Below are 25,767 nucleotides of genomic sequence, written 5' to 3'. Positions count from 1 at the left end.
AAACAACATTTCAGGACAGCCTTGTGCTCTGTGCTTTTACCTTCACTCCCTGCCCTCCCGCCAAATAATCATTGGCTGTCAATTCAAATTGCTGTTTGCTGTTATCTCAAGAAGCACTCCATCACTATTGAGGACGTATAGCCTGATACCTATTAATTACTCTCAAAATAAAATCAATTTTACTTAGAGTGATACTCTAATTGCCTAACTGTTACATTAAAATTTTATCTATTATTGCTGAGGGCTGGGTGCCAGTGGCTCACACCTGTAATCCTAACTACTTGGGAGGCTAAGATAAAGAAGATCAAAGTTCGAGGCCAGCCTGGGCAAATAGTTCACAAGACCCCATCTCCAAAAGTAACCAGAGCAAAATGGACTGGAGATTTGGCTCAAGTGGTAGAGCACCTGCTTTGTAAGCACAAAGCCCTGAGTTTAAATACCAAACCCACCAAAAAAAAAAAAAAAAAGGGTTGAGGGTATGACTCAAGTGGTAGAGAGCCTGCCTAGCAAGTGCAAGGCACTGAGTTCAAACCCTAGTACTGAAAAAAAAATTTAGACATAAGATTTTAGACCATAGGAAAATGAATTTATTAATTTAGTTATTCTTAATAAAATATATAAAAATATACTCTAGAATGGAAATGGTACAGATTTGTTATTACTTCAATGAACCATGTAGGTAATTCCATATTTTCTAATAAACACATTTTTAAAATACCCAACACGAGGGCTGGTGGAGTGGTTCAAAGTGTAAGCCTTGAGTTCAACCCCAGTACTGCAAAAAAAAAAAAAAAATTTAGAAAGTACAAATTAGTAGATAAAATGAGTTTTACTAATATGTTTTACCCAAGATATCCAAAATATTAGCATTTTAACATGAAATCACTGTAAGAATTATAAATGACAGATAGAGTCCCTATCATTATTCATTTATAACACATCTCAATTTCAACTAGCAGCATGGGGTAAGTGCCGACCATATTGAAAAGCTCAGGAATGGAAAGTGATAAGAGGAAAAATTTGAAACATCCTAAATTTAATTACAAAGGACCTGAGGATAGAAGGGAAAAGAGATGGGGGAGGGGAGGTTAATTGTTTCTCCTTAGGGGCTATCTTCCTTTCCCAAAGCTTTTCCTGCTTCAGGTAATCCTGTTCCTTTCATCTATAGCTCATGTTAGGTTCCATGTAAATAATTAATGCCTCTTTCCTCACACTTTCATTTCAAAGTACTCTGGTCTGGGGGAATCCAGCTGCTATCAAGCCTTGTCCCAGGACCGCTCCTTTCTTTCTGGCTAACACCCATAATGGCCCAATAAATCCTTCTATTTCAGTCTTAGTTTCATCAAGTTTTGGGTTGACAAGACAGTGGATACTGAGGAGTAAGAGCAGATGAAGGGATGCTTAACTTAGGGTGGGATTGTCAGGGAACAGGCTTGAACCAACCATGAAAGCCTGGTAGAATTTTAAAAATGGAAGAGAAACAGCAGATTTGATCATGTGAACTGAGAGGGTATTGGGGGTAAATCAACTTGTCTGGTAGAGAGTCAATGGGTGTGTGGTAAGGTTGGAGAGTCTGGTATTGACTCTTTGGTTTTCTCTATCAGTGAAATAAGAATTTAGTGTCTCCTCTGTGCCTGGTACCAAGTTTAGCCTAGGAGGCTATAGAAAAAGTATAGGACACAGCCCTCATGGACTTGGAGTTAACACAGACCCTTGGAGCAGATAAACACACATTACATGAGGAATGGTAGGGTGCTAAATGGTGTGAGAGTTAAGCAGTGTGAGTTCAGGAAAAAAAACAAAGATCAGAGTGGTAGAAGAAAATGTCCTCACAGAAATAAGACAGGAAGCACAGAGATTTCCATAAGTGGTAAGGAGAATGAAGGGCATTTAAGCACAAGCGAAAATAGAGCTAACTCTTTGTAGGTGGGCAGTTGTAAGAAGAGTAGCATGACAAGAAAAGCAGCCAAGGGAAGATGAGAGCCTGGGAAGGAAGAGCAGGGATGAGATGAGTTAAGTGAGGTGGGCCTGCATAGGAACACCTGGGCACTTGGACACAGAAGCTACAGCTTGATGTACAGTCTTTAGCACGGACACAACATGATGAAGCTGGTAATCTAGGAAACTGCAGAGTGACAAAACACGGGCATGGAGGGATGTGAGAGAGGAGGGAGGGCTACCAAGGCTTCCTATGAAGTCTGGGGTATATAGGCCTGACCTGGGCAAGGGAAGGAAGAGATAACCCTGAAAGATCCTTGGGAAAAAATAATGTGGTGATCACTGAGGCAACAGGAAATAAAGTAAAAAGGAGAATCAAACTGTTTTAGTGTATTTGGGCTGCTATAACAAGCTCCCTTAGACTGGGTAATTTATAAATAACAAAAATTCATTTCTCACAGCTCTGGAGGCTGAGACATCCCAGAATAAAGCACTAGAAGATTAGATATTTGGTGGGGGCTTGCTCTCTGTTTTAAAGATGCACCTTCTTGCTCTGTCTTCACATGGCAGAAAGAGCTAGAGAACTCCCTAGAGTCTCTTATAAGAGCACTAATCCTGTTCATGAAGGTTCCACCTTCATGACCTTCCCCATGGTACTCTTCCTCTTACTCATTTGATCCACAAGTATTGATTGAAAGCCATCTGGCTTGCAAAGGAGTAGAGGAGGCAGATAATTAAGCACATCCATGTAATTATAACTATACCTGGGTAATAAATGTTGTGGCGAAAAATCAGAGTGCTATGATTAAAACTAATAATATAGGGAATCATATTATAAAAGGTCAGTCAGAAAACTTTGCTAATGACAGGGGTAATTAAGCCCAAGACCTAAAGGTAGGGAGCCAGCCCTGAGCTGAATGAGCAGAAATTTATTTCTGCGGAGAAGCAGGAATTAAGGGGCTAAGGCAGGAATAAGCTTTCCATGTTTCAAGGGATGAAAGAAGGGACAGTGTCAAGGTTTGAGAAATGGGTGGTTGCAAAGAACTGGATGTCTGTGTCCCCTTAAAATTCCTATGTTGAAATCCTTACCCCCAAGATGATGGTTTTACTAGGTGGGGCCTTTGGGAGGTGATTAGATAATGAGGACTCTGTCCTTATAGATGGGATTAGTGCCCTTATATAAAGATAGTAAAGAGCTCCTTGCCCTTTCCACCATATGAAGACACAGCTGGAAAACAGCTGTGTATGAAACAGGAAACAGCCCTCACCAGACACTGAATCTACCAATGCCTTGATCTTGGATGTCCCAGACTCCAGAACTGTGAAAAATATATTTCTCTTGTTTATAAGCTATGCAGTCTGTGATATTCTGTTATAGCAGCCCAAACAGACTAAGATAGTGCCAAAGCACTTATCTAAGTAAAAGTAAGACCGAGCATATTGTCAGCATGGAACCTAAAGGGGTTTTGTAACTCATCGGCTACGGATTCTTTGTGTGTGTGTGTGTGTGTGTGTTGGCAGTACTGGGGTTTGAACTCAGGGCCTCATGCTTGCTAGGCAGGTGTTCTACAGCCACGCCACCAACCCAAGGGTGTTTATTAGCATCTCTGCCTTCTGTCCACTAGAGGCCAGTAGCACCCTCTCCAGTTTTGTCATCCTAAATAGGCTCCAGACATAGTCAAATGTCCCTTAGGGGCTGCATTGCACCTGTTGAGGACCACTGGTCTGCACACTCAAGAGAGCTCAATGCTTTGCAAAAAACAAAATAAGCCAAAAAAAAAAAAAAAAAAGAAAAAAAACAACCCAAGGCTAAGATCTTGACTTCTAGCTTTGGGCAGCTACTAAAGGAAGTGAAATGTTTCCTCCATACAAGTAAACCAGAGGCAGGTTTCTGAATTTTATGTAAATAGGAGAATGACCCTGACATATGCAGGAGATTTGCCTGAGTAACAAAACAGCTACTTTTAGCCAAATCCTTAGAGTCATTCTTTTTTGTGTGTTTTTGTTTGTTTGTTTGTTTGGGTGGCACTGGGTTTGATCTCAGGGCTTCATGAATGCCAGGGAGGCGCTCTAACAATTGAACCACTCCACCAGCAACTTAGACTCATTCTTGATGGTGGGACAAAATGCAGAGGGTCTTTGCTAATCACTTGTACCAATTTATGTTCCTCCTACTTTTCCTGTTGGTCTTGATTCTACCCATCTGTGGTACTTCTAAAAGAGAGAATTGGACAACCCTAAACTGGTACATGTGGGTTCTATTCATCACCCGTGGATGTCTCAACAGATCTGTGCTGATATTTGTCAGGGACTTGCAGAGAAGACCTGGGGTACTTATCTCTGAAAATCATCAGCAATGTCGTTAGTGCCTGTGTGGAACAGAATGTGTGTACACTACAATAGACCATGTCTACATTCTTATGACAAACTTTGAGCTTAAGGGACTTTAACAATGCTGATATTGGTACCAAGGTTTGCATGGTGACTGCCTAGTCCTCGGAGATGATTACATAGAAATTAACTCAGCATACACACCGACGTGGGATGAGCATTTTACTGGAGCAGGCTACACAAGCCTTTATTTCTACTAGCCAGCTGTTTGAAAACCGATGATACTAGATTGAAACCTTTCTAAAACCTCTTCCCTTGTTTCCTTTGTTAAAAAAAAAAGTCTGTTAGTGAAAATTAAATTTGTCTTTGTATTTAAAGCCAGTTTTGGTGGTCAGAGCTCAGGAAATGAGCACTGAAACAAAGAAACTCATTTGCGAAAGCTCTGTTGTCCATGTATCTCTAATCTGCACATATTGCACAGCTACTGCTGTGGCAGGACTGGTGGCACTGGGTTTAGGTGACAGTAGTGGGCAGACTGAGACGTGTTGACTCTGCAAGATGACAGGATGATGATCCCTGCAAGGTGCTCCCCTGGCTTTTTCTCTGTCCTCTGCTTTAGGCAGTGGTTAGGACCTTAAGTGGCTAATCCCTGAGACCTTTAGTTGTCCTTGGCCTCTGGGTTCTCCCCAAGTGGGATTGCCTAGTGTGATGCTAGGTAGTGAGCAGCCTTGCTAATTGCTCTGAACTGCTCTCTCCTAGTGCCTCCATTGTGGGAGAACTTGGACCTTGTTCCTGCAGGTGATCGGCAGTCACCCATCAACATCCGGTGGAGGGACAGTGTTTATGATCCTGACTTAAAACCACTCACCATCTCTTATGACCCGGCCACCTGCCTCCACATCTGGAATAATGGGTACTCTTTCCTTGTGGAATTTGAAGATTCTACAGATAAATCAGGTAAGATCAGGTGTTCTGGTCTACAGTTTAAAGGAATAGTATCTTGTCATCATTAAACACATCAAACTCCCTCCATAGTAGTATTGGCTGCTTTGTTAGCAATGTCATGCAACTCATTGGTCTTGCTTTGGGAATCTATGAATAAAGTCCTTTCTAGTTTTGTTTTGACAGTACTGGGGTTTGAACTCAGAGCCTCACACTTGCTGGCAGGTGCTCTACCACTTGAGCCACTCTGCTAGACTTGTTTTGTGTTGGATATTTTTGAGATAGGGTCTCCAGAACTATTTGCCAGAAGCTGGCTTCAAACTGTAATCCTCCAGATCTTTGCCATCTGAGTAGCTAGGATTACAGGCATGAGCCACCGGCTCCTGGCTCCCTTCTAGTTTTAATGCACTTTTCTTCTACTGTTGTAGGTAATATTTTTATTACTAAATATATATAGATAGATTTTATATTTGGTATAGAAGAGAAGATGTGAAATTGAAGCTTTATCAGAAGTTTATTTTGTATGCATATATTAAATATACACTAATTTTCCTCTGCTGACTTTACATGCACTATTATATGAAATAGTAATACTATCAATCATATTTAACTCATCAGATTGCAATATATTTGAAATGGGGCAAAAAGAATATGTATGCACTAGGTTACAATTTTAACAACTAGTTAAGACTAGTTATATATTAGAGAAGTGGGAACTTACATTATGTTAGTTTTGTTAAACAATATTGCCTAGTTTAAAAGAAACACTTTGAAAGGGTTTTTTCATTCAAATATTATATTGCTTTTGAAAGTTCTCTGTTATTCAGCCTAGCTGGATATAAACTAACGTGAATGATTTCAAAGTCTACCTGAAAGTGTTGATGTTTGTGGAAGGCAGAATATAGTTTATTCTATGCAGGTTTCTTCTTTTTGCTTGTTTTTGTTTTGTTTTGCTGGGATTTGAACTCAAGGCTTCATGCTCGCTAAGCAGGCTTATTTTGTCTTTTTAAACCCTATTTTATTTTTATTTTGCAGTGCTGGGGATCAAACCAAGAACTTTGTGCATGCTAGACGAGTGCTCTGTTACTGAGCTGTATCTCCCCCACCTTCTTTTCCCACTGAATTTGATGGTATCAAATATTCACAATTAGTTTGAAATTGTTATTATTTGAAATAATGTATCTAAAGTAGTTATTTTCAATCAAAAACAATTTTGCTACCCTCTCCCCTGTGTCTCCATCCCTCCTCCCTGGACTGGAGACTCTTGATAATACCAGAGGCATTTTTGGTTGTTACAATTTATGGGGAAGGGTACAGCTAGCATCTAGTGGATGGAGACCAGGGATGGTGCTAAAGATCCTAGAATACATAGAACAACACCAGTGATAGTCTCAAATATCAATAGAGCTTAGGTCAAGAAGTGATTTCAAGGAAATTTGTTTCTCTCATGAATATGAGAGAGTCCATGAAAGTGATAATGAATGAAGTAAAAAGTATAATTTAACAGCATAAGTAGGATGGGTGCCAGTGGCTCCCTAGTTACTTGGGAGACTAAGATTGGGAGGATTGTGGTTCAAGGCCAGTCTAGGGAAATAATTCTCGAGACCCCTCACCCCCACCATCTCCAAAATAACCAGAGCAAAATGGACTGGAGGCATGACTCGAGCAGTAGAGTGCCTGTTTTGCAAGCACGAAGTCCTGAGTTCAAAAACAAACAAACAAAAAACATAAGTAGTAATCTTCTCTCCTGCGTTTATCTGGCTCTGGGATTCTCAACTGTACCTTTGTTTTATTTGTATTTTTGTAGTGATGTCCTGATATTTAAACATGGCTCTCTGGTCCAACTGCAAACAGATTATTCCTCCAATGGCCTTAATCTCACTCCTCTCTGGTTGTGTTCCCTCTGACATATTCCTCTGGTATGATTCAGGATTTTTCAAGTCTGTTTTTTATGGCTTAGGTATCTCCACATCTCCTATTCCCTGCTTTCTGCTTTATGATATGACATGGTCCCCAATCCCTGAACATTTTATTTGCATATTTCAAACTAAGAAGGAATTGCTCTTATTCCTTCCAGATTCATGGGCATCTTTCTTAATTTCCCCAAATGCTAGAGCATGCCCGCATCTCAACTGGAAGCTCATAGCATTAACCTGTGTATAACCTGTAGCATTAACCTGTGCGAGTTCCGGAAATCCTTGAAACAGCAAGCTAAATTCCTGTGTTCCCGATGGCCATCTTGCACTCTGGTGAGCTCTACTTGTCTCCCTTGGAGCTCTACCATTATCCCTACCAGAGCTAAATGAATGGGCAAACCCAACTATGGAGCACCAACTCTCATGCATTGCTGTGGATGAGTAATCCTTCACATCCCAATCCTATCTAAATCCCTGGTAACCTTCCTATACTTCTTTTAAAGCCCTTGGCAGTCTAGCAGCTGGGCATTACCAATGTATCATTGCCACATTGTGTTGGAAATCTTAGAAAGTTGTCTAATGGGTTTTTTAACTGAGAGCTTCCAGGGTAAATAGCTGCGGGGGCAAGTTTAATCTTTTCTTTTGAATAGTAGACTTAAGATTCTTTATTATTATTATTTAGAATTCTTATCCATCCATTTACATGGGTAATCTCAGATAGAAAATAACTGAACCATGCTTTCATGATAATAGCTCTTTAGGTACCTACAAATCTGAATAAATCGTCCCTTGATCCTATCTTCTCTGGGTAAGTCAATCTCTAGGTGAGTTAGTCATAGCTTTTTTAAAAATGCAAGAAATACTGCAGAGATGTTGTTTTTTCACTTGTTGGGTCAGAGAGGACTAAAACAGTCACTTTTTATCATGCTTTAATAATTATTTTCTATAGAATAATATCAGTCTTTGGTAAACACCTAACTTTCTCTATCCCTCTCTTTTTCTTTTCAGTGACTGCCTCTTATTTCCTGCTTTATTCTTCACTGCTATTTCTCCATACTGTTTCAAAATAATCAGTAGCATTCAAAAAGGGGGAAAAAAATAAAAGAACAAATGAACATAAAAAATAAAGAAAAAAGTAAAAGAAAGCAAAGACACTCTAGAAACAAAGAAAAGCAAGAAACAATTTTAGAAAAGGAATAATCCAATCAACACCAATGTCTATGAATTTCAAAATACAAACAAAACAAAACAAAATACCCTAAGAAATGCTGCTACAGTGTGCTTTACACAGACCTGGAATAAAGTGAAGGAAAAGGAGCCAGGGAAAGTATGTGACAAAAACATACTATAAAGTACAGCTAAAGCAGTGCTTAGAGGGAAATTATAGATGAAAATGCTTATAACAGAGAACTTCCTCCCCTCAATAAGCCTAGCTTTCTACCTTAAGAAACTAGAAAGAGCAAATTAAATCCAAAGCAAGAAAAAAAAAAGACATTAATAAAGAACAGAGCAGAGATCAATGAAATCAAAAGTTGTTTCTTTGGGAAGATTGACAAAGTTGACAAACATGTAGTCAGATGGACCAAGAAAAATATGAGAGAAGACTCAAATTACTAAAATCTGGAAAGGAAGAGGATTCAACACAACCTCTTACAGGAAGAAAGAAATTTATAAGAGAAAATATTGGAGTATCTCGTGCCACTGTCCTCTTCTGGGTATTGTTTTCCTGGTTTCCTTAACTAGTTATGGATTTTAATGAGTGCATGTGAGCAATATGAACTATTGTGGGGGGGCACTATATTATCCCTGGGCTGATGTGGTTGGTTTCTGTAAATTAATCTCCTTCCCTGAAATTCCTTTTGTTGTCAAAGTCAAAAGGCATTAGGGAAAAGGAGAGGTGAGTCTCATTGTTCTTTTCTGCCCCATCTTGCTTTACTTTACACTTTTATAGGACATCAGCAGGCAGTGAGCCTAGTAAGAATGCTTTCACAAACACTGTAAGTTCTCCTTCCCTATTTTTAGGCCTCTGCATTTACTTAAAAAAAATAATAACGGTTTTCAGTAAATTTACAGAGTTACACAATCATCACTACAATCCAATTTTAGAATAATTCCATCACCCCAAAGAGTCCTCATGGCCACTTTTCCGTTTGTTCTGTGCACTACCTTTCTCTTCACCGTGTTTTCTCTGCAAGCTCCCTTACTTGCACGTTGAAAAGCAAAAGGAAAAATAAAAATTTTAAAAAGCAAAAGAATATTATAGAGATTGCTTACTGTAAGCCAGACTCTATGCTAGATGTTTTATATATTATCTGATTTTTTCCAAGTTCAATCATTTTTTATCATCTTAGGGCATACAAATAACAAAATAACACCTTCAAATACATAAAGATTTATTTGATACTTCTGGCTATTTTTCTCTCTCATTTACTGTCTTCAGTCTCTCTTCTCAATTCTTGGATGAGTATATTTAAAATGAAACCAGAGTTTTGGACCCCACTCCCAAATTCCTGGGCTTCCACTTGTCAGGCCCAGCGCCCACCCGTATATCCCAGATAAAAAGACGTGACGAAGGACAGAGAAAGTAGATGTCTTACATGGCTACAGATATGCCCAGGGAAGAGGCAGAGTGAGCACTCAGCCCGTCTTCGGCCATATTTTGGGTACAGACATGAGCAATAGGTTTAAGTAGACCAAGAACTGGGGGCGGGGGAGAGAGGTATGCATAGTTAAACAGTCCCAGTCACAGATGTGGCCTGGTTGGTCATTATCTCAGTCATTGATACATTGATACCTCATTTATTTGATACTGAGAAACTAGGAGTCAGGAACAAGTCAGGCAGGTAGGGAAAGGGTCCAACAACAATAAAACAAAGAAGAAAGTCACAGAATGTTTTTCACTCCCGTTTCACCATCAAGCAAGTGTTCTAAAATGGGGCAGCAAAACAGGATAACCAAGACTCCCCTACACAGAGGGGAGGCAAGGGGCAGGAGGAGAAACAATTGGAGTACTATACCTGGGAGTTTGAGAACCAACCCTCTCCAAACCCATTGTTCACTCAGGACAAGGCCATAAAAGGAACCAATAAATCTGCATTAGTTCAATACATAGTTAGCATAGAAAATTGGGTAACACCTTTGGTGAATAAAAACCCCTAGACACTGAGAGTCGTTGGTAACCCACTCAGGACCCCTCCCTTCCTGTGGGAGCTTTTATTCCTGCCCTTAACAAACTTTCCTACCTCTATGCTCACCCTTCTTTGTGAAGTTCATTCTTGGGCTTAGTGAGACAAGAATACAGAATGCAGACCTTCCCTCTGGCTAAATACCTAAGCCAGTAATGTTGAGTGGAGGCTTTCTGACCTGCACAAATCTCCCATTTCATTCTTCTTTTGACTGTTCTCTTCTCTCATTTACTATTTTCAGTTTCTTTTCCCCATTCCTGAATGAGTATACTTCCCCACTCATCTGTCCTCCACTCAATCTGTCACACCCCACCCTACCATTTCCCTTCACTTTTGCTGAGGTAACCAGTGACATCCCAACCAACTGACTGGACAGCCACTTCGTAGTCTGTTTCTTTAGGTCCTGGTTTCATTGTGGACCTACTAAGTGCCAAGCACTGTGCCAGGTGCTCAGAATAGAAAGAGGAAAAAGGGATGATCCCTGCCTTCAAGAAATTTATAGTGTGATGGGGTGACAGACCCTAGAGTGCTAAATGCTGTGGCACAGGGGACTGGAGGAAGGTTTCCTGGTAAAGGTGACACTTAAGCTGGGTGCCAGTGGCTCACGCCTGTAATCCTAGCTGCTTAGGAGGCTGACATTAGGAGGATTGTGGTTCAAGGCCAGCATGGGCAAATACTTTGCAAGACTCCATCTCCAAAATAACCAAAGCAAATGGACTAGACATGTGGCTCAAGTGATAGAGTGTCTGCTTTGCAAGCAAGAAGCCCTGAGTTCAAACCCCAGTCCCACTAAAAAAAAAAAGAAAGAAAGAAAGAAAGGTGACACCTAAGTGATCTACCTGGAGGCAGAGGTGTGAGGCAGTGTGATGTTTGTGGTGTTAGGTATTACTGTGTGTAAAGTGTAAGAAGGAGATGGCATAAGGGCAAGTCCAGAAGTAGGCATGAGATAATTCATAGAAAAATTTGCAAGTCATGTTCATAGTCTGGGAATTGTGGATTTGAGAAGCTGTGGGTTGTAAAAAATTTACCAAGATGGTAGGAGAAAGTAAAGATTTATTAGGATGCCATTAAAAGGAATGTATAAAAATAGGATTTTTTTATTATCACATTATTGTTGTACTGGGGGTACATTGTGACATTTACCAAAGTTCTTATAGTATATCATAGTTGAATTCACCCCCTCCATCATTCTCCTTTATCCCCCCCCATTCCTGGAATAGTTTCAACAGGTCCCATTTTTTCATTTTCATGCATGAGTACATAACATTTCTACCATATTCTTCTTCCCCCAGAGCACCCTTTCCTTCTATTTTCCCCTCTCCCACTGGTGCCAGCCCCCAGATAGGACCTGTTTTACATTCCTGTTCTCCGTTTTTGAAAAAAAAATTTGCTTAAGATAGTTATACAGGGAGTTTCATTGTGACATTTCCATACACACACACACATATATATATATATATATATATATATATATACACTCTGGTTTTTCTACTTTCTACCTTAGTCCTCTTCTTATGGTGATTTTAACAGGTTTAAAAATTCTATATTCATGTTCATTCTTGTATAGAAAGTACATCAACCTTTTTTTACCCTCCCTGTCCCATTAGTGACCTCCCTGTAGCATGATTTGTTTTTCATAATATTGCTGTATTTGCATTAGGTCTATATTCCATATATGAGAGAAAACATGCGGCCTTTGGCCTTCTGAACCTGGTTAACTTCACTTAAGATAATGTTCTCCAGTTCCATCCATTGACCTGCAAACGACAAAATTTCATTCTTCTTTATAGCTGAATAAAGTTCCGCTTATCAGTAGTAGGGCATCTCAGCTGTTTCCATAGCTTAGCTATTGTGAATAATGCGGTGTCTTTATTGTAACCTGACTTAAATTCTTTCGGTATGTCCTAGGAGTGGTATTGCTGGATCATATGGCAGATCTATTTTTAGTTTTTGAGGAGCCGCCATACTGTTTTCCATAGTGGTTGTACTACAATCCCAGCAACAGTGTGTGAGGGTTCCTTTTTCCCTACATCCTCTCCAAGATTTGTTGTCTGTGTTCTTGATGACAGCCATTCTAACAGGAGTGAGGTGGAATCTTAACATGGTTTTCATTTGCATTTCCTTTATGGCCAGGAATGTTGAGCATTTTTCATGTGTTTTTTGGCCATTTAGACTTCCCCCTTTGAGAAATCTCTGTTCAGTTCATTTGCCCATTTTTTCATTGGGTCATTGATTTTTTTAGCAGTTTAGTTTTTTGAGTTCCCTGTATATTCTGGTTATTAATCCCTTGTCAGATGTATAGCTGACAAAAATTTTCTCCTATTCTGAGGGCTGCCTCTTCAATCTGGTGACCATTTCTTTTCTTGTGCAGAAGCTTTTTAGTTTCTTGTAGTCCCATTTGTCAATCCTTTCTCTTAGTTGCTGAGCCATTTGAGTTCTACTTAGGAAGTTATTGCCTATACCTATTAGTTCCAGTGTGTTTCCTGCTCTTTCCTGCACTAGCTTCAAAGTTTCAGGTATTATATTAAGGTCCTTAACCCACTTTGAGCTGATACTTATACAGGGCAAAAGACATGGATCTAGTTTCAGTTTTCTACATGCAGATATTCAGTTTTCCCAGCAACATTTGTTGAAAAGGCTGTCTTGTCTCCATCATATGTTTTGGGCATCTTTGTAAAAAATTAGGTGGGCATAGCTGCATGGAGTCATATCTGGGTCTTCTATTCTGTTCTGTTGGTCTTCATGTCTGTTTTTGTGCCAGTAGCATTCTGTTTTTATTGCTGTAATATAGTTTGAAGTTGGATATAGTGATACCTCCAGCATTGCTCTTTTTGCTCAGTATTGCCTCAGCTATTTACAGTCTTTTGTGCTTCCAAATGAATTTTAAGGTTGATTTTTCAATCTCTGTGATGATTGTCATTGGAATTTTGATGGGGATTGCATTGAACATGTAGATTGCTTTTGGTAATATAGCCATTTTCACAATATTGATTCTGCCAATCTATGAGCATGGGCGATCTTTCCATCTTCTGTTGTTTTCTTCCATTTCTTTCTTCTTTTTTTTTTTTTTTTTAAAGTGGTTTATAGTTTTCATTGTAGAGGTCTTTTACTTCCTTTGTTAAGTTTATTCCTAGGTATTTCTTTTTTTTTTTTGAGGCTAAAATGGAAGTCTTGGAAGATATTTCATAAGTAGTTATTGCTTTCTTCACGAGGCTATTACAAAACTGTTTTTTAGAGCAAATTATGTAAGAAAAATTTAAAAACCAGTAAGATTCATAGCAGACCATTGTCTGATATATCCAGTGTATTTGGTCTTTGGAATTGTAGACTTGATTATTTGTGTACATACAATTCAACTAATGATGCAATAAACTCTGAAAATCATTAAGTTGGATGGGGCAGATGGTTTCAATGTTATATTGGTTTGGCCATGTACTGATATTGCCAGGGTCTGAGCAAATGGAAATAAGGAACTGATATGCCTTTGTAAATTCAACTCAAAGCACAACTCAAAGAGTAAGGAAGAATGACTTTCAAAATTTATTTTTTGCTGAGCACCAGTGGCTCACACTTGTAATCCTACTACTTGGGAAGCTGAAATCAGGAGGATCCTGGTTCAAGGCCAGCTCAGACAAATAGTTCTCAAAACCTCCATCTCCAAAACAGCCAAAGCAAAATGGATGGGAGGTATGACTCAAGTGGTAGAGTGCCTGCTTCCTAAGCACATAGCCGTGAGTTCAAACCCCAGTCCCTCACACACACACAAAATATTATTTTTTCTGAATATTTTTCCTGTAATGTATTGACTTCACTAGTCTAAGGAAAGTAATCTAAACCAAAAGTACTTATTATCTAACACTGCAAAGAAGCCAGTAGTAGTTGTAAATTGTGTGGATGGTTCACATTGAACACTGTGAATTGGGAATAGGTGATAATTTTTGTGGTTCTTTTCATTAATTGACAATAATTGTATATATTTGTGGGGTACAATGTGATGATTTGGTGTATATAAACGTAGTAGAAGCATATCCATCATCTCACATACATATCACTTTTTGTAGTGAGAAGGTTTAAAATCTATTCTTTTGGAAAACTTAAAATATACAAAACATGCTGTGCAATAGATCATGAAAACTTAATCCTCCTGTCTAACTGAAATTGGTACCCTTGCCAACATCTCCTGGGTGATAATTTTTGACTTACAAATTTCTTATTCCATTTCAATGAACGAGAAAGAAACACTAATGCCTTTAAAAGTTGAAAAGCAAAGTGTAAATAAAAAAGAGAGTAACAGGACCTCACATTTTATTCTCCAATAAATTGGTCTTTACTGAAACTAAAAAAAAAAAAAAAGAGAATGGGGATGGTGGTGCACTCCTGTAATCCAGCATTGAGGAGACTGAGGCAGGAGGTTCAGGAGTTCAAGGTGAGCATGGGGAATATTGCAAGACCCTTGCTCAAAAAAAAAAGAAAGGAAGAAAGAAAAACTTTGTAAAGGAAGTATCTTTTGTCCTCATATTTCACTTTTATCAGATTGAGATGCATAAATATGCTAACAGAAATTTGCATTTTTATTGTACACAAAAGAAAACTAGACATAGTAACTATAGACTATAAAGTAAATGAAGAATTGGCCTAAAACAATTGTATGTATCTTGGTATGCGATTAAATCCTGATATCACTTTGTCTTTTCCTTATACATGTACTAAATGCACTGAAATCAAGTTTATAAATATGTGTATATAATATAGTAAACTCCCTTTAAAATGGTTCATGAAGAGGGTTCACATTTTCCCCGTGTTCCCTGAATTGTTGGATATTCCATTTCAGTGATTGAGGGAGGACCCCTGGAACACAACTACCGATTGAAGCAGTTTCATTTTCACTGGGGGGCCATTGATGCCTGGGGATCTGAGCACACTGTGGACAGCAAATGCTACCCGGCAGAGGTATGTTGAGAAGGTGGGGAAGAGTGACACAGTGAAGAAGTGGGATAATTCTGAGATTTGTAGATCAAAGAAATCATCAGGGGTTGGAGGCATGGCTCAAGTGGTAGAGAACCTGCCTAACAAGCATGAGGCCCAGAGTTCAGATCTCATATCACAAAAAAAAAGAAATTATCAGGAATAATAAGAATGAGAATTCTTATAAATGCTAAATAGCTGAGTCAGGAGCATAATTTGATTAGTCATATAAAATTACATACATCCTAAATGATATAGCTGGAATAAACCCTAAAATCCTGAAGCTGAATTCTGGGCTCAAATCATTCCCTAAAGTAGTCAGCCAGGCAGCAGTTCAGAACCACAATGTTGGATTAATCCAAGTGAAAAATGATGGGAGCCCAAATGAAGCCTATGGCGATAGAAATAGAAAGAGCAAGATTGTCAAATATTTCTAAAATAAAAGCAGCAATACTTGGAGGTGGGATCCTCTTTATGAGAGAAGGCAAAGTTTACCATGACCTGGAGGTGTCTCATTTGGGAGGCTGGGTGATAATGCTGTCATTTATGAATGATGGAGGAGGAATGACTTATAAGGAAATGTAAAGAGAGCATAAGGAAATAGAATTTCTTCTTACAACTTTTCCCTTAATTTAGTTTTAAATGTTATGCTAAAAATGAAAACAAATTTTAAGTGGTCATACCTCCAAGAAGAAATTTGTCTTCAACTCCTGTCTAATTGCCATAGGGAGAATCTATTTCTCTTGATATAAACATCTTCTCTCCTTTAAATGCAAATGGATTTTGAATATTAGTATTTCATGCAAATCAGGATGGGAATGAACAAATGTTGATCCCTAAATGAAATGTTACTTTGCTCTATGAATTTTATTTTTCTCCCCAATCTCTCTCTTCTAAAATAATATTAATTGTTGCTCTTGCCAAAATTTCTTCCCATTCTTTATTTTCATCCTATTTCACATGAGATTGTCATGCTTTTCTCTATGGCTTTATTTTCGATAAGGAAAATACTGCATCCTGGATGAGGCTGTAAGTTTATTTTGGAGTAATCCTATATAGTCATGTATTAAACCCAATTTTAATAATATTTCAGCTGCACTTGGTGCATTGGAATGCAGTTAAATTTGAAAGTTTTGAGGATGCGGCCCTGGAAGAAAATGGACTGGCTGTGATAGGAGTGTTTTTAAAGGTAAAAAAAAAAAAACTCATCAACTTTAAGTGATGTATTGTATTGTAGAATGGAAAAATAGAACATTACAATAATGTTCTATGATTCTATTAACTGAATATCATTCAGTTATTTACTTTAAAAATATTGGGATCAAGAGGGGCAGAGGGAGGGGAGAGTAAGGGATGTTATTGGGAGTGAATATAATCAAAGTATGTTATGTGCATATATGCAAATACCACAATAAAATCTTTTATTATGTGTAATTAATATGCGCTAATATTGCAAAAGAATATTGGGATCCCAATTACTGAGCCACTGCTGAAGACTAAGCCGCATCTCCCTTGAACCCCTTTGCTTCCTGATGTGTCCCCCTGCCCCCAAGTTGCCCATCTTTTCCTGCTGCCACTGTCCACAATTGACCCCTTTGCTGATGCAAGGAATGGTGATGACCTGCTTTCTGCTGGCACTAAGGATTCTAGTCATATAAGAATCCAACAGAGAAACAGACAGGAAGATCCAGAGGATCATAATGATTATGATAGAAAGAAAGTAATGAAAACATTTAATAAATTTGCCTGCAATGGTACTGTAATTGAGCATCTAGAATATGGAGAAGTAATTCAGCTACAGGTTGACCAGCACAAGAATGTGTGCCAGTTCCTGGTAGAGACTAGACTGGCTAAGGTCGTAAACCAAAGAATCTGGGTTTGAAGTGTTTGTGTGTGACTCACTGAAGCTGAAGTGAGGATTTCTTTGCAGTGTCTCCCTTCTGTCCTTTTGTCACAAGTTTAAAAACCTCACAGCTTGTATAATGTAACCACATGGGAACTGCTTCTAATTTGGACTAGTATAACTCCTTCATGCAGTAAACTGAAAAGACCCCCAAAAAGTATGTTGGAATCAGTACACTAGTAAAGATAAATAATGGTTAAAATACAAAATTATTATGAATCTATTTCAAATACAAGTACATAGTCCAGTAAAGTAGGCATAAGCCATCTGTGGTAATTGAGACCCTGTTTCAAAAAAATAGAAATGTGGTTAGTCATGTACAGAATAATTTTTTATTTTAATTAATGTAAATTTCAACATGAGATGTTATTCAAAAGGGCCACACTAGCCTTGTCAGCAAACAGCCTGTTCATTTGTTCTGTGTCTAATTTAATTCAGTGATATTTATAACATTTTCAATTCCCAGCTTAAGTCTAGTTTTTGTCATGTGGTTTGTTTATATGTAATCACCAGGTGGTTAATTTTAATTCACGCTCTGTTACAGTTTATACAGCAAGATGTCCATTGTTTTAAATTTTTTCTCTTTGTTCTTTAGCTAGGCAAACATCATAAAGAGCTACAGAAATTGGTGGATACTTTGCCATCAATTAAGCATAAGGTAATTTTTCCCCCTAAATCACTTGAAATATGTTTTGTGTTTCATCTCAGAGTAGAGACATTAACAAGGCATGCTGAATCAGTAAGTGTAATTAGATGAACTGTATTCAGGTTCTCTTTCAGCGTTACTATAGAAGGAGACTTGCCATGCATGGTGCAGTGTTAAGAGAGCCCCTGGCCCTGGGTCACACTGTAGGGCACAGAAGTGATTGTGTTGGTGGGCACTGAGCTTTGGCTTTGCTGCCATGCTGCTGAGGACTTGGGGACTTAGGAACCTACTACTGCTCCTTTGTTCCTGACATAGGCTCCTTCTAAGTTGTGAAAACACACAGAGTAGCCCTCTTTCCTCTGGCTCCCTCCCACAGGTAGAGAGTGAGAAAAGTTCTATAGAAACTTGACCTGTCTGGCTGTAAAGAACATTTCTTCATATCCTTTGTCCACTTCCCAAGATAAATTGTTCAATATTCAGAATCCCAAAGAGGGTACTCCCTGGAAGTCTGTGTTCTTTCCTTTCTCCTCCTCTCCCCCTCCCTCCCTCACTTCTCATCTCTTCCTCTCCCCTACCCCAATCTCTTTCCCCCCCTTTCCCCTTAGTCCAAGATTCTGGCTCCTGATTCATGTTGCATTTTTTTAAAATTAATCAAGTAATTAACTTTGCGGTGCTGGAGATGGAACCCAGGGCTGTGAGTATGCTAGGCAAGCTGTCTAACACCTAGCTACATCCCTAGCCCTGTATCATATTTTAAAAGAACAATTCTGGGTTAGTTCCTCTAGAAAAAAAGAAGATTCTTTGTTTTTGTAGCAGCCACTACCTAATACTTCCCAATAATCCTCAGAGCAAACCACCTGCTATAGGATTGAGGGAGAAAACGTTTTTTGCTGTTTCCCCAGTGAGGAATGTCAGATATACACAGCAGGATTCTGTCCTAATTAGTGATGATTGTTAAGGAAACTGCCTGGGATAGCTGGAGCTCCCTTAGACCATGGCTGGTCCCTGGATACCCCCTAGGGCCTCATTCTGATTCCTGAGTGATTTTCTGCACTAAATAATGATTCGGTGATCCCTTCTTTTTGCTAGGACACCCTTGTGGAATTTGGGTCCTTTGACCCTTCCTGCCTGATGCCCAGCTGCCCAGATTACTGGACCTACTCTGGATCTCTGACTACCCCACCCCTCTCAGAGTCAGTTACCTGGATCATTAAGAAGCAGCCAGTAGAGGTCAATCATGATCAGGTACGTGGTCAGCACATTTTCCATCTATGGAAGTCCTAATCTGTCTGTTTAAAACAAGGTTGGCCTCGAACTTTGACATCAGTTTTAACATCTTGTCTTTAGATATGAATTAGGAGATGCTTCAGATTAACTAGATTTCTTTCTTCCTTCCTTCCTTCCTTTCTTTTTTGTGGTGCTAGGGATCGAACCCAGGGCCTCATACATGCTAGGCAAGCATTTGGGGCTATATTCCCAGCTCCAAATTAACTAGGACTGGAGGTGTGACTCAAGCAGTAGAGTGCCTGCTTTGCAAGTGCAAAGTCTGAATTCAAACCACAGTCCCACCCAAAAATAAATAAATAAATAACTAGAAAAGAGTTAAAGCATGAAAGAACATAAGCTATTTGCTATTGTAGTCTATAATTACATATGTATAAAATATACAATGCATAAACATAAGTATGAACCGCTATGTAAAATAAAAACCCATTTAAAGGGAAGAATGAAAGCTGGAAATGAATACGTTCAAAAACCCTTTAAGGAAGTCAGGCACTAGTGGCTCACATCTGTAATCCTAGCTTCTTGGGAGGCTGAGATTGGGAGGACCACTATTTGACGCCAGCCCAGGTAGAGTTTTCAAGACCCCATCTCAAAAATAACCAGAACAAAGTGGACTGGAGGCCTGACTCAAACAGTAGAGCAGCTACTTTGCAAGTGCAAAGCCCTGAGTTCAAACCCCAGTACCACCTAAAAAAAAAAATCTTTAAAATCCTTAAGGGAATTTTGCAATAGAATGTCAGGAAAAAGAGAATCCAACAATGACTGTCCAGAAATGTTACTGTAAGTTATTTTAAACTTACATTATTTTAAATAATGTAATAAAATAAATAAGAGATTTATTTTTCCCTTAGAAAATAATAATTTGTGGTAGTTATGTCTATATACAAAATCCTGTTTAATTTATAATATAACCAAGTATAATATTTGCTCATATTTACTTTATAGGATTTTATTGATTACAAAGCATTTTCACAAGAATAAAACCTCCCAAATTCTTTTTATGAAGCCAGGATAGCTATGCCAACACCCACTGAAGATTGTCCCCCAAAAGTAAATGTTAGGCTGATATCTCTGAAGAATATAAAAGAAAAAAAGAAGGTAAAATTATTATAAACAGACTCCATCAGCACATTAGAATAAATATATACTTTCTCCAAGTAGTACATATTCAAGTAATGCAAGAAGGATGATTCTTTATTATATGATATTAATATAATTCATTGTATTAGTGAATCTTACCAGAAAAATCATTTGATCATTTCCATAGATTTTTTAAAGACATTAGCAAAATTGTCTATTCAGGGTTTTTTGTTTCTTGGGGTTTTTTTATTTGTTTTGTTTTTGATGGGACTGGGGTTTGAACTCAGGGCTTTGTGCTTGCAAAGCAGGCACTCTACCACTTGAGCCACACTTCCAGTCCATTTTGCTCTGGTTATTTTAGAGATGGGGTCTCATGAACTATTTGTATGAGTTGGCCTTAAATCTCAATCCTCTTGATCTCAGCTTCCCAAGTAGCTAGGATTACAGGCATGAGCTCTGCTGCCTATTTGTTTTTTAATAATTTTTAATAAAATAGAAATAAATAGAGACTTCCTTAACATGATAGAAGAGATTGATCTCAACTCAAAAGTAAACACAATTATCCCTTGGTATCTTCAGGAGATTGGTTCCAGGACCCCTCACAGATACTACAATTTGTACATGTTCAAGTCCCTTACAGGAAATACAGTATTTGCATATAATCTACACGCATCCTCCCTCTCTAGATTACTTCTAGTACATAATACAATGTAGATGCTATATAAATAATTATTCATGTATTGGTTAAGAAATAATGACAAGAAAAAAGTCTGTACATGTTCAGTACAATTTTTTTCTGATATTTTTGATTTATAGTTGGGTTAATCCAAACATGTGGAACCTATGGATACAGAGGGACAATTAAGAAATGATTATTACCTATTAAATTTTACTCTGGAATTACCTGGGTGTGGTGGTACATACCCATAGTCCTATATACTCAAGAGGCTAAGGCGTGGTCTTTACTCCCATTCTCTTAGTGGGGAACAGGAAATGTATCTTTTCTTCCCCACTTCTCCCTACTTTATCCTGTTGTACTAGAATAAATCCTTGCTAAAACTTAAAAAAAAAAAAGGAAGCTGAGGTAGTTTGATCACTTGCACTCAGGAGCTTGAGGCCAACCTGGGCAACACAGCATGCCTTCCATCTCTTAAAGGGGAAAAAAAAAGGGTATATTCTGGAAGTAGCCAATACAATTATACCAGAAGATAAAAATAAATAAGGGAAGCCATTAAAAAACTACTGTAAAAATAAGACAATTTGGTAATTACTAGAATATGATTTTAATATATACAAATTGAAAATCTACATTTAATATATGTACATCACAACAGTTAATAGATAATGATACAAAGATACAATGGAAGCTGGGCACTAGTGGCTCATGCCTATAATCTTAGCTACTTGGGATGCTGAGACCAGAAGGATCACAGTTCAAGGCCAACCTGGGGGAATAATTCGTGAGACCTCATCTCCAAAATGGACTGGAGGTGTGGCTCAAGTGGTAGAGTGCCTGCTTTGCAAGCCCAAAATCCTGAGTTCAAACCCCAATTCCACAAAAAAAAAGATACAATGGCAGAAAGAAAAATGTAAAGCACTTTTGAGGGCAGATGCTTGCCTCAAGCTGTGCAAAGCCTGCTTCACAATCGAGAAGCCCTGAGTTAAACCCCAGTACTGCAAAAGAAACAAACAAATAAACAAAACCCAGTGAGTCAGTTTAACATGGAAATTTAATAAGAAAACTTAAAATGTTCCTGAAGGACCCAAAAGAAGATATGAATTACTTAAATTATTAAATTCATACCACCTTATTAGATAGGAAGATATCTTAAAGACACCTATCATGCCAGTTCTCCTAAGCTGTTATTTTCCATGAATTGTTTATTCTCTATACATTTAATATAGTCCCAACAAATATGCCAAATAAATTTTAAAAAGATATATTACTTCTAACTTAAATAAAAACAGATAAGCAAGAATAGCTAGGGAAAATTCTAAAAAAGTAGATGAGGAGTGATTAGATTCACAAGGTTATAAAGTCTCAATAACTAAATACCGTGCTACTGACACATGAATAAAAAGATCAGAGAAAATCAAGGATCCACAGAAAAACAGAATCAGTAAGAGAGACCCTGACTTCTAGGGCTCTCTAGAGGAACTGAACCAATAGAATGTAGACCAGTGTACCACAGCATCCTTATGCAGGTGGGAAAGCAGTAGCTGCTGAGTCCAAGAAGCCAGAAACCTCAGAACAAGGGGACCAATGATGTATCCCCCATCTGAAGCTGAAAGCCTGGAAGCTCCCTGAAGAGTCTCTGGTGTGAATCCATGTTCAAAGGCTAAAGAATCTGGAGTCTGATAGCCTCTGGCAATGGCTGCAGCAAAAACCACACCTGCTCAAGAAGAATCAAGCTTGCAAATGTGTGAGCTTCCCCCTTTTGCATTTTGTTCCATCTGGGTCCCCAACCTATTAGACTGTGCCAATCCACATTGGCAGGTCTTCCCCCCTCGTTTGCTCACCCACATGTTGATTGTCTCTGGAAACACTCTCATGTACACACCAGAAGTGTGCTGTACCAGTTTTCCAGGCATCTCTCATGTTAACAACCAAGATTAACCATGACAGAAATACAGATAGGGATAGCTATTTATTTATAAGGTATTTTCTCATGCAATTATGGAGGCTGAGAAATCCCCTAATTTACCATCTGCAACCTGCAGACCCAGAAAAGCAGGCGGGGTAGTTCAAAAGCCTTAGATCTGAAAAGCCAATGATGTAGATTCTAGTCTTGGTCTGAAGGCCAGAGAACCAGGAGCTCAGGAGCTCTGAGGGCAGGAGGTTGATGTCTCAGTTAAAAAAAAAAAAAAAAGTCCAGCAGAGCAAATTCAGACTTCTGCCTTTTTGTTCTAATCAGTGGAGTGGGTAATGCCCACCCACACTGGGCAAGGGCATCTGCTTTACAGGGTTCATCAATTCAAATCCTATCTTTCCTGGAAATACCCTCAGAGACACCCAGAAATAATGTTTAACCACCTATCTGGGAATCCATGGCCTAGTCAAGTTGACACAGAAAATTAGCCATCACAGGAAGAAAGCAGTAAATTCAGAAATATGTCCAAGTACATATAAGAATTGATTTTATAATAAAAGTAGCATCTCAGCTCAATGAGGGGAAAAGATGGAGCACTCAGTAAATGGTGGTGAGGAACAACTGAGAAAAAGTGGATTCAGCACTCCAGCTTAGTCTAGATACAGTAAATATAAAACGTACATCATTGGAGCTGGGTATAGTTTAGTGGGAGAGTGCATGCCTAGCATGCATGAGGTCCTGGATTCCATCCCCAGTACCAGTAAAAAAGACAAAACAAAACACCCAAACCATCAAAAAAGTCCTAGGGTAAGCATAGGAAAATCCTTTCATACTTCCAAATAGAAAAAGCTTTTCTCTCTCTTTTTTTAACTATAAAACAAAACCAGAGGCTAAAAGAAAACAGCTAGTACATTTCTGAAATTCTGTTATGATGAAAAACCACTATGAACAAATGACAAAATAAACCTGGTCTTTGTAGTGTACACATTTAGTCTGAACTATCCTTCATATTTAAAAATTGATATAAGACTGAAAATAAAATTTAGAAGTTAACCATAGAGTGGCTCATGTGAGGAATCTTTCAAATAAGTTTTCAAGGATCCATTTATTTACTTACAACAGCATTTAAAAAAGGGGGGGCGAACTTGCCCACTCTCCTTCAATGGAGCCCAGACCTGGCATCTCCCACCCCTCCACCCCCCACTAGTACTCCAGAGAACTCTGCACCCTGTGGGGACTAGGAAGCCGCCCAGGCTGGTCCCCAAGGGAGAGACATCGTCTCCTCAAAATTGTCAGCACTTCGGACAATTTTGGAGGATCTTAGAGGGGACAGTGACCAGACAGTGCCTTAATACCCACATCCAGGATTCAACCAATACTACCCTGTCGCCCTGCAACACAGGGAATCGGATGTCTTGAACAAAAAGAACCAAGCACAATTGAGTCCAAGAACATGCACATGTTTCTCTGTGTAAACCCGCAGGTTTCACTGCAGCAGTATGGATCACACCCACTGTTCGCGCGGAAAGAGGGCTGGGACCCAACATGCACAGTCTGCTTTGGCAAAAAATCAAACGAAACAAAAAAAACCTGTAAGTTTCAAGAACATGAGTAAAGTTCAGCAAACGGAAAAACAAAACAGTAGCCTGTGCCTGAAGCATCTCAAGCTACCCTGGCAGCCTCAAGATTGCTCGCAGCCAGATCCCCACTGCTCAAGCTGTCTTTGGAGGGCTCTGTGCTGGCCACAGCAAGAATGACTATTCCCAGCTCTCTTTGCCAGTCACTTTTCTTCCACACTGAAACAGGAGAGCAACAGCCAAGGAAGCACCCCTAAGGAGACACAGTGACAGCCAGGCCCTGGTGGCTCATGCCTGTAATCCTAACTCCTGGGCAGCAGAGATCAGGAGGATCACAGTTCCAAGCCTGCCCAGGCAAACAGTTCTCCTATCTCAAAAATACCCAACACAAAACAGGCTGGTGGAGTGGCTCAGGTGGTAGAATGCCTGCCTAGCAAGTGTGAGGCCCTGAATGAAAACTCCAGTAAAGCAAAGAGAAAGAAAGAGACAGACAGACATTGCACTGTGGAGCAAGAGGCACCAGGAAAGGCCTGGGAAAGGAGGCCAAGGAGCCTTGGTTCTGGTTGGAGGCTGGGCAGACACAGAGCTCAGCCCAAGTGGCCCATGGCACCTCAAAGGGTGACGACCCCCAAGGTGGGTACACCTGGCCTTGGAATTGGGCAACGGTTCTGTCCCTGTGGGCTGGGTGAGGAAGCCATGGGCAGGAAGCCCAGGCAGGCTCAGTCAGCTGGCAGTGATGACCAAGACCCCAGCGTTGGCATGATGGAGAGTCATTGCCTATAAAGGCTTCAGGACAATGTCGCTGGCACTGGACATCCTCCAGCACATACAGATCCTAGGCACCTCCTCAGGGCTGTGTGTCATGTGGTGGGACTTCCTGTCTGCTGAGGGGAAGTGGGAGAGGCCTCCAGGAGCTGCCTGGCCAGGGGCAGCCCTGACTCCCACTGGCCCATGGCAAGCAGTAGGTCTGCCACCACTGGAGACAGAAGGCCGGGCAGTGTTGGGCTGAAGTCCACAGACCCTGCCAACTCCACACAGGCAGATGACAGAGGGGACCTGGCAATCTTCCAGCTACGGCCCAGAGTCATAGACGCCACAATATAAACTCAGCATCAGGACACAGATCCACCTACACCTAAAAGGAACAGTTCCAAAGCACCTGGCCTGGCAGGTGGGTGGAGCAGCTCTGCAGGGTCAGAGGAAGGTGAGTGTGGTGGGGCTGAGGGCCCAGGGGAGCAGGGAAGTTGGCAGGAGCCTCCAGAACATCACAGAGAAAGGGAAGCGCCACTCATGGAGAGTGCAGTTAATTTGTCAGGACAGCTAACATCCTGGTGGTGGAGCTGGTCTGGGACCTCAGACTGTTTTCCAAGATGTGCACAATGAGGCTGTCCACCTGCTCCTGAGGTGTG

At 39.6% G+C, this 25,767-nt stretch overlaps 1 protein-coding gene and 1 long non-coding RNA gene across 9 annotated transcripts in view; one reads left to right on the top strand and one right to left on the bottom strand.

Moving 5' to 3' along the window:
• LOC141419872 (uncharacterized) overlaps positions 1-25,767 on the bottom strand; it is a 46,431-nt gene that overhangs the window by 7,269 nt on the left and 13,395 nt on the right. Inside the window, exon 2 of one of the 2 annotated variants that reach the window (XR_012444590.1) lies at positions 15,961-16,041. The exons of the other annotated variant lie outside the window; for it this stretch is intronic. This is a non-coding gene — a long non-coding RNA (uncharacterized lncRNA). The remainder of the gene's footprint in view (positions 1-15,960; positions 16,042-25,767) is intronic. 2 annotated transcript variants of the gene reach the window in all.
• Positions 1-25,767, top strand: part of Ca5b (carbonic anhydrase 5B) — a 99,674-nt gene that overhangs the window by 67,885 nt on the left and 6,022 nt on the right. For 6 of the 7 annotated variants that reach the window (XM_074063934.1, XM_074063931.1, XM_074063933.1 and 3 more), the window contains 5 exons: positions 5,029-5,226; positions 15,144-15,262; positions 16,371-16,466; positions 17,776-17,838; positions 18,916-19,071. In XM_074063934.1, the coding sequence (XP_073920035.1) occupies positions 5,029-5,226; positions 15,144-15,262; positions 16,371-16,466; positions 17,776-17,838; positions 18,916-19,071 (632 nt within the window). Of the gene's footprint in view, positions 1-5,028; positions 5,227-15,143; positions 15,263-16,370; positions 16,467-17,775; positions 17,839-18,915; positions 19,072-24,264; positions 25,563-25,767 lie in introns of all 7 variants that reach the window. The other variant, XR_012444589.1, reaches the window with a different exon arrangement.

The sequence above is a fragment of the Castor canadensis genome, chromosome X (genome assembly GCF_047511655.1).
Source record: "Castor canadensis chromosome X, mCasCan1.hap1v2, whole genome shotgun sequence".
Taxonomy (NCBI): Eukaryota; Metazoa; Chordata; class Mammalia; order Rodentia; family Castoridae; genus Castor; species Castor canadensis.
This window is presented reverse-complemented; position numbering and strand designations above follow the sequence as displayed.